This window comes from Zeus faber (assembly GCF_960531495.2).
Source record: "Zeus faber genome assembly, chromosome: 15".
Taxonomy (NCBI): Eukaryota; Metazoa; Chordata; class Actinopteri; order Zeiformes; family Zeidae; genus Zeus; species Zeus faber.
In genome coordinates this window covers 2,538,590-2,547,833 of record NC_137194.1, presented here as the reverse complement: position 1 = coordinate 2,547,833, position 9,244 = coordinate 2,538,590, and the positions used below count along the sequence as shown (strand labels likewise).

The 9,244-nt window shown below is 50.3% G+C and overlaps 1 protein-coding gene across 1 annotated transcript in view; it reads left to right on the top strand.

The window, feature by feature from the left end:
- Positions 1 to 9,244, top strand: part of LOC307240648 (PDZ domain-containing protein 4-like) — a gene marked incomplete at both ends in the record, with an annotated part of 24,628 nt that extends 15,384 nt beyond the window's left edge. Inside the window, 10 exons of the mRNA XM_080014487.1 lie at positions 1 to 8; positions 141 to 272; positions 597 to 783; positions 1,460 to 1,796; positions 3,283 to 3,724; positions 4,210 to 4,280; positions 5,820 to 6,169; positions 7,046 to 7,186; positions 7,828 to 7,940; positions 9,016 to 9,244. The exon at positions 1 to 8 is cut by the window's left edge and continues 84 nt beyond it. Coding sequence (XP_079870613.1) covers positions 1 to 8; positions 141 to 272; positions 597 to 783; positions 1,460 to 1,796; positions 3,283 to 3,724; positions 4,210 to 4,280; positions 5,820 to 6,169; positions 7,046 to 7,186; positions 7,828 to 7,940; positions 9,016 to 9,244 — 2,010 coding nt within the window. The remainder of the gene's footprint in view (positions 9 to 140; positions 273 to 596; positions 784 to 1,459; positions 1,797 to 3,282; positions 3,725 to 4,209; positions 4,281 to 5,819; positions 6,170 to 7,045; positions 7,187 to 7,827; positions 7,941 to 9,015) is intronic.

Below are 9,244 nucleotides of genomic sequence, written 5' to 3'. Positions count from 1 at the left end.
AGGAGGGGGTGGCAGAGGGAGGTGGAGGAAGAGGGAGAGGAGGAGCGAGGAGGGGGAGGAGAGGAGGATGAGGAGGATGAGGAGAGGGGGGGTTTGGTTCCACTGCCCCCACCCTTGTTGGGCATGACCCCCCTGCTCAGCACCAGCCAGGACCTGGACCCGGATCCAGACAGTGGACTGGGCCGGACCGACGACAGCCCCCGCTGCGACGAGAGCAGCAACACTAACACCAACATCCCCGGCAGTATGAGGGGCTTCAGACACAGCCCCAGGTAAGAACCAGAACCAGGGACCGGACCAGAACCATGTAAAGAACTATAACCATGTAAAGAGCCAGTGGCAGGTAAGAACCAGATACTTGAACAGAACCATGATCAGAACCAGAACCAGAGACTAAACCATAACAGTGCAGAGAATCAAAGCCTCTCCAGAACAGCTTAAGGTACAGAACCAGAAAGAAACCCAATTCCAGAACTTGAACCAAGTACCCACAGTGGAATTTCCATTTATTGTTGTATATTATCAACAGTGTCCCAGTATCTCCTGTCTCTCCACCTTCTCCCTCATGCTGTCTAACCCACCCTACCTCCACCCAGACCCAGGGCTAGGCTCAGTCCCGGGCTGGTCCCTAGTCCCAGACGCAGTCCCGGGCTCAGCCCTAGCCCCAGACCCAGCCCCAGTCCAGGGCACGGCCGGGGTGAGTCCACGCCTCCACTGCTCCACCTCCAGCTGAGCACCGACTCCCTGCTGGGCCTGGAGTGGGGGTCCGGGGGAGGCTACAGCCCCCACCACCTCCATGTGAGTCCAAACACAAGCCTATGATTATGATGATTATTATTATTATTATTATTATTATTATTATTATTATTATTATTATTCAAATGTTATAAACAACATTTAATACATATTAAACATATGATGCTTTGTCGAGACCCTAATCACACTGTTGGGTTGATTTAGCAATAACAACATATTCCTGCTTATTACAAACTACTTACTGAATACAACGATACATTGATATGCAGTATTGACATGAATAAACTATTTACTGTATAAGTGTTAACTTTTACATGAATGGTGAAATGTAACACTGAATGGGACGTGATGTCCGCGTCTCTTCCTGTCTTCTATTGTAGTTTCTATGTAGCGGCACTAGATGGCGCCACTACTATGTAGCTAGTGTTAGCATTAGCATGTAGTAGGACCGATACGAGCGACTTGAAACCTGGAGGAGAAGTGGTTGGTGTGGCAACGGCCATTATTTACAGACGGTTATTCAGCAATAACTAACAGCTGATTGCCGCTATTGACCAATCAGAATGGAGTATTCCACAGAGTCATATATACATATATACATACATACATACATACATACATACATACATATATAGATCTCTGCTCCTATTGGCTGATCACGCCTTGCCCCCTCCCCTCACCACAGCACCATCACCCCCACCAGCCAGACCTGACCATGCTGATGATGATGCCAGGGCTGACGGAGGAAGAGTGCGAACGCTACCGTGAGCTGCTTGAGATCAAGTGTCAGTACGAGAGGAGCGACGGCCCCAAGGTTGAGTTGGGGGAGGAGGAGGAGCTGGAGGATGGAGAGGAGGCGGACGCAAATTGCAACGAGACGCTGAGCCAGCACGAGATGGCGCTGCTCGAGGAGGAACTGCGCCACCTGGAGTTCAAGTGCCGCAACATCCTGCGAGCTCAGAAGATGCAGCAGCTCAGAGAGCGGTGCATGAAGGCCTGGATGATGGAGGAGGAGAGCGGCAGGGGGGCGGGGGACCACCGTGAAGCAGTTAACCATGATGACAACCTGGTTAGAGGTGCTAACACAACTTAAACTCGCTCAAAATGGTAAAGAAAGTGCCACTAGGTGTCGCCCGACCGATGTTAACTAGTCGCCTTGAGGTGGATAAGTCGTTGTATGACATCATCACTCGTTGTTCAACACTCTAGTTGTTTTGGAAACATTTTACCGCGGCTGATGAGTCGACTTGAATTTACGTAAAATGTACTTTTCGGTGCAATCACTCCATAACCAGTGTGGGTGGTGGAGGTGGAAAATACAGTATTTCCACAGTCTCCGTCCGCCATTAAACCAGATATTAGGGCACGGAATTATGGGAAATCACTGCCAACACACCCCAAGGAACCACCTGATGTTTCCTTAAAATGGTGTCGAATCAAGGAACCTGACGAGGATGCTTCCTATGCTTCCTACTACAATAGGCGTGTGGCATTTTCTCCTACCACGCGCCATCCAAGTGGCGTGTTCAGGGACCTCCAGCACAGAGACACAGACGACAAGGTTGTAGACACCAGTTTATTGTAGAGAGTTGGCCAGTCGGAGTTAGCCAGGAGCAGATGGACATGTGCTGTGACAGGGCTCCTCTCCTGAGTGAGTGTGGGGATGGGGGTTTAACCTACTGCTCATTACACCAACCAACGGGCAACAGGTATGCAGCCACTCTGATCCCAATCACCTAGATCCAGGTCAGGTGTGGCTTCTCAACTACACCATCCCCACACCACAAGCTGCGGGAGTCCCTGAGGAGAACTAGGACCTGGGGAAGGTCCCCGAGAACCTTCAAAGGCTTTTCTTCTGGTTGTATTCACACCCTGAAGTGACGTCAGCCAATCGCGTTTCAGCACCACTTCCAGGTTCCATTGTATTTACTCCGTTCACTGATTTCACCTCATCAGTCCACCACTATGTGTTTCTGAACAAATTTGAGGTGAGAAATAATCAATCCAGTCATCATGTACTTAGGTCTGGACCAATTACAGTGCACATACGTTTGGCCAATCACCATGCACTTACATCACTGAAGGTTCCTCTTGTGGTTTCTCTTGGGATAGTTCCTCCAAAAGTTCTTAGTAATTTAACAAAGTTCCTGCGGTGCGAAAACACCTCATGAAATGAATCGATGGAAGCGTCGATTTCCTAATGTTTCCTACACCAGCCACTCTGAACTCACCTTCTTGAAGTGGTTGTGGCCGAGTTGCCAAATATGAATCAGCCGTTGGTTCCCAATACTTGGGAGCAATGTGAAATATTTTCGCATCAACCTCCAGTGACAGTGAAGCGACCAATAAGGAATGAGATAACATTTAGCCCCGCCCCCCTGGCCCAGTTCTGAAGGGTCCAGCAGGAGGAAGCACACCTGGAATCCTTCTTCTCTGGTTCCAGGTTTCCACGCCCTGCTAGAACATAGAGCAGTCAGGCAGACGGTCTCTGTTACAGAGTTGTTTAACCCCGTCCTTCCTCTCCAGGTCTCGCCGGCAACAATGACGAGGATGAAGATGATCAAGTCGATGATGACTCCCGGCGTGAGCTGTCGGCCATCAACGAGGCCCCGGAGCGGGAGCGCTGGGAGGAGCGCGACAGCACCAGCGCCTACAACACGGGAGGCGAGAGCTGCCAGAACACGCCGCTGGTCAGCACCGAGCAGATCCAGGAGATCCTGCAGGAGGAGGAGGAGGAGAAGCGAGGACGGGGAGGAGGCGTGCTGTCCCCTCCCCCGCTGCTCTCCCTCGGCCGCCTCCTCCCTCTCAACTCCACCATCAGCCTCCATCACCACGGGACAGAGAGGGAGCGACGCCACTCCGGCCTCAACTGCTCCTTCTCGCCGAACAGCTACAGGAAGTACCAGACAGCCAACGGCAGCCCGGTCCATGGCTCAAGCTCCACCCCCTCCACACCCTCCAAGTTCAGGTGAACAGTCTTTTTTTCATTAGCATTTAGCTGACTCTGCTCGTTACAAAATATTGAATTATGTGATTTTCGGTGTGGATTTTTGAAATGATAAATTAAAGGACGAGTCTGGTATTTTTTAACCATACATTTTTTTTTTCCACAGTGATCGGCATCAGAACCTTTTAAATAGATCGAGTATATAAAGAACGGCTTCAGTTTACTACCGTGTATGGGGCAAGACCAAAAGACCAAAGACCGAAGAAGGTGGTCCTGGTTTCCCCAATTTATGATTCATGGGAGCTCAGCTCAAGCTGTTCTCTCAATAGGGGATCAATTCAAAAGATTCTGATAAATCTCATTGAGCGAAAAATAAAAAGGTTTAGTTCAAAATAATCCAGTTTAATCTTTTATGTATGGTGCTCTGAAACATTATTTTCTTTAGAAAGTGTTTTGGAGATACGTAAGATTGAGAAATACCAATCAATCAACATCATCGCCAACAGGTCTCTGAGCAGAGAGGCGGGGTCTCATTCCAGAAGGGGCATGGTCGACGGTGGGCGGAGCTCCGGGACCGGTAGGAAACACCAACAAAACTCCTGAAACTCCTTCCAAAGTTGTTCTTACTACAGGAGGTTTTTCACGCTGCCTACACACTGAATACTGCTATGATCTGCATCCAAGATGGCTGACCGAGGCCAAGCCAGGGAGAATTGTTCAAAGATTTTTGATGAAGAAAAGTTCACCGCGTTGCTGGGAGACATACTGGAAAATCGAACCCTCGGCTAGAGTTCACATTCACTTGGGCAGAAAGTCAAACTAAATATCTACTGTAAAATGTTTAGCACGGTGGCGCAGTGCATTGCACTGCTGCCTCACAGCAAGAAGGTCCTGGGTTCGATTCCCGCCTGGGGCGCTGTTGGCACCGTGCTCCGGTGGGTTATCTTCCAAAACAGGAGCCTTTCTGTGTGGAGTTTGCATGTTCTCCCCGTGTTCACATGGGGTTTCCTCCACCTCACGTCAGTAAGGACCCCCACCAAAAACATGCACCCATCATCGTCTGACCAGCGATGGACACTTATCACCTGGTCCCCGGGCGCGTCCACGTACGCTGCCCACTGCTCCTGGCTGTGGCCCCAGAGGAAGGACAAGCCAGGATGGGTCAAAAGCAGAGGAGCCATTTCACCGGCCACCATCAAGCATGTGCATGTGTGTGTGTGTGCAAGCATGTGTTGTGGAGTGTCGTGTGACAATTAAAGACTGTTTCTTCTTTCTTCTCTTTCTAAAAAGGTCCGGCCTGTGCTGTTATATGGCCTTAAAGGGCGGAGTGGGTGGGTGGGGGGGTTAAGTTGCGGTTTAAGACCCGCCACAGAACACAGGTTTTTTTCGTCTTGTTCAAAGCGGAACAAGATAAAATACAAAACACACAATATTACCCACAATACCCACACTCAGGGGGTGCCCCCTAAATGGTAGCATGGTGGTGCAGTGCATTGCACTGCTGCCTCACAGCAAGAAGGTCCTGGGTTTGATTCCCACCTGGGGCGCTGTTGGCACCGTGCTCTGGTGGGTTATCTCCCAAATAGCGCGTCCATGTATGCTGCCCACTGCTCCTGGCTGAGCCCCCGGAGGAAGGGCAAGCCAGGATGGGTTAAACGCAGAGGCCTCAGTTCATCACATCCAAAGTATGTGTTGTAGTGTAGTGTGCTGTGCTGTGTGACAAATAAAGATTGTTCTGTTCTAAACAACCGCATAGAGTGTTTATGCCAGCAGCCGGCCCTGACTGTAAACAATGGCTTTACTAGCGAAAAAGAGATTGTGGCGCTTTGTTGTAAACGCGTAGTTTGATCTTGCGGATCTTTTGCTCTGTTGTTGACGGACACACTGGCCACCAGGGGGCGTTGCGTCTCCACCCCGCTACGGAGCTCCTCCGCTGAATGACGCCCGGCTAATCCACCGGACCTCGTGTCAACTGTGTACGAGGCGTGACGCCTGTGTACGAGGTGTAACATCTCAGAAGCAGATGTTAGCATGTTGCTGTTGTAATGAATATCATAGAGTAGCACGCTGCACAGTCAAATGTCTCTATTTTTGACTTTCCTCATCATATTTGCAGGTGACTCCACCAGCAGGACGGGAGGAGGAAGTGCAGAGTCCAGCCCGTATTTCAACAGCCGGCATCGCGGACTCTCTGAGCCGCCGGAGCGCTACCAGAGCTGCCTGGCGCTGCCCTCTGAGGGGCTGGTGGACCCCCTGGACCGGGTCCGAGGGAGGGCGGAGGGCGAGGAGAGGGGACCCGGCACAGGCAGCAGTGGCTCTGCCAGTCCTCGGAGCGTGAACAGCGCCCCCTGTGGGTTTGAGGAGCATGGACACCACCGTGGCAGCGCCTCCCGTCTAGGCCTGGCCTTACCCCTGGGGCTCAGACAGTCCTCGCCCACCGCCTCCCCACAGCGCATGGAGTGGAAGGTAAGATATTGCTCCAGGACCCGATACATTATTGATTGCCATTGGGAAATGGTCTTGATGATCTATCACACCTCTGCATGGAGGTCAAAGGTCAGAGGTGAAGAGCCACTTTACAATTGTACCCCTGGCGCTCGCAGGGAATTAGGTTTTGCCTCATTTATTGAGATAGCTGCTTAGTTTGTCTCTAGAGATCTGATTTCTGACTGACTGTCGAATGTTAAATAAATGGCATCGCACACGATATAGATCTCCATCTATCCACCTCTTCCTCCTTCTCTCCTTCCCCGATCTGAATGTTTCCTCCGAATTGACCTGCTTCACTTTCCAACGTCCGTCCGGGTGTCTCATGAAAAACCTCCTGTGGTGTTACTGCTTGCTATCGTCTGATTCTGATTGTTGTTGAAATGATGTGATGAATGCGGTTGAGCGGAAGTTTTACTAAAATATTACCACTGTGGTTTAAAACCCATGAGCTTCAGCTCCAAGCCTGACAGGTGCTGGCCTGATATCACAGTCCGTAGCCAGTGTGCTAACTGCTCATCACCATCATGACCTTTGACCCGGTCACATTGCTCATGGATGTAAATTTGTGCCTCCAGTGACGCCTACAGTCACAGGGTAATTTAAGCAGAAAATGGTTGTTCTTGTTCAACTTCCACACAAAGTGTTGATTCAGGTATTGAAACTATAGAAATGAATCTGACCTTATAAAGAGTCTCGGTTTTATAAACCCTTTATTGAAACCTGTTTCCACATTGCCGTTGGCTGAAGACGTCTTTGGGTGACTCCAGAACGACAGACTGACGGTAGAGCCACAGCCTGATGTGGATCCAGACAATCGGAATGCGATCCAGCGGTTGTTCCTACTTTGTGCAGGTGAAGATCCGCAGCGACGGCACTCGCTACGTGGCCAAGCGTCCGGTCCGAGACCGTCTGCTGAAGGCCCGAGCCATGAAGATCCGAGAGGAACGCAGTGGGATGACCACGGACGACGACGCAGCCAGCGAGATGAAGCAGGTACCATGGCAGAACTCCACCCGGTACGCGACAGGATGTAACACCGGCTTTCAGGACGCGGACGCCTCCAGTGCTGAAGACACGATGAGTGAATTTCAACCACCAGAGGGAGCGCTAGTCCATCAGAACCTGAGCCTTAGACACTAAATTCAGAATCCAACGGGAGTTCACTGGTTCTCTGAGTCTCCATCTTGGAAAAAATAGTCCGGTGTTCGTTCCAGATCTTTCTCTGTCTGAGGCTCTGTTCCACAGAGAACTGAGATTATTTGTTCCAGAAGCTTCAGGAATGGAGAAAAAAGCATCCATTTTAGACAATATCAATATTCATAACAGTCGTATATCAGACCAAAAGTATATGATAATGTTTGGGTAATAATCTGATGATTCTCATCTAATTTCATCATGACACTATGTTCAGATGATAATATTGGTTTGAAATATCAAATATCAGTATAACTGCTTATTGATAAAGAGGATATGAGTTAAACGTTCATTAGTTTTACACTCACAGAGTTTCACCTCCAGTTGCCACGTTTTCCAGTTTGAAAACCAGGAACAGAGACCGACGACAAGTCACTGAGAAAAGTGGAAAATGGTACTTCCTGCGTGCCTACTGGTCCTAACTGGGGTTGTCCACACAGGGGCGCTACTGGAGCCGAGAGGAGAGGAAGCAGCAGCTGCTGAGGGCCAGAGAATACCGCAGAAGAAGAGAGTTCATGATGCAGAGCCGACTGGACTACGTCAGAGGAGACAGGTGGGCGGAGTCTCCACCAGCGTCGGACTGGTTCTAGAACATAGACGATTGGAAAAAAAAAAAAATGGACACTCTCGAGTTTGGGTTAACCCTCGCCGCCATTTTGGTGGGGTGGAGCCAAAACGTTTTAAGTTTGGGCAGTGGGGCGGAGTCTTGGGGCGTTGAGGGGCGGGGCCAGTGAAACAAGACAGTCGGAGGAAGGTCCATCGTGGAAGCCACGCCCCCAGATACGCGTTCAAAGAAGCAAACTCAGACGCCTGAGACGCTTACGTCTTTGGACTTTTTGTACTTCGACAGCGACGCTTTCATTCAGGCTGAGGTTTTCTGGGGCAGCATCTAGTGGCCATTAGAGGAACTGCAGCGTTGCCGCTTGGTCTCGACCAGTTTGGTTTTGTCAAGACAAGCAATTTCTATTTGTTCACATTCTATAGCAAAAGCGTCTCACGTGACTCTGCGTCACATGACCATCAAAGGGACCCTGTCGTGAAGAATAACATCATAAATAGTCACATTGGCTGATGATCGCTCATTGTTTTCACCATGTCATGACTGTAAGTCGTCAACAGAGTTCAGGCTTGTCCAGCGACATAAACACAGTTAGCATCGTGCTAACGCTGCTAATGCTGCTAACGCTTTCCAAGGAACCACCTAAGGTTTCCTTGAAATGTTGCCAAATCAAGGGGCCTACTATGCTTTGCTGATATTTTCTCCTACATTGAGGCCTGACACTCATTTCTAGAAGTGGCGGCCAGGTTGGCAACCATGCATCAGCTGTTGGTTGCCAAGATTGGCATAATGGTTGCCAGAGTAAATCAATGCTCCAGGAAAACTCATTTTCTTCGCTGGAAGCTTCCAAACATACAGAGGTATACAGCGCCTTTTGTTTCACATATGAAAAGTATTTGACAATGGGGCAACCAGACCACAGAAGGTTGATAATGGCCCCACTCTGGTTGCCCAGGGAAACTGGGCAGCCGTTATTGTTGGGGCCTGCCACACGGGAAGCCTCCTTATAAAGGAGACAGATGTTTCCCTTCCTCACTCACTAAACGCTTTCCCCGTCCTCCACATCCAGGGACTACACCTCCTCCTCCACGGCAGCAGTGGGCACCGACGACGGCCGCCCCCAACAGGAAGTCACCAGCAACCACATCCTGCTGCTGAGCCAGAAGAAGCTGACGAAGAGGAGGAACCGCCGCATCCTGGACAACTGGATCACCATCCAGGAGCTGCTGGCCCACGGGTCCAGGTCGCCTGACGGGAAGAAGATCTACAACCCCCTGCTGTCCGTCACCACCGTGTGA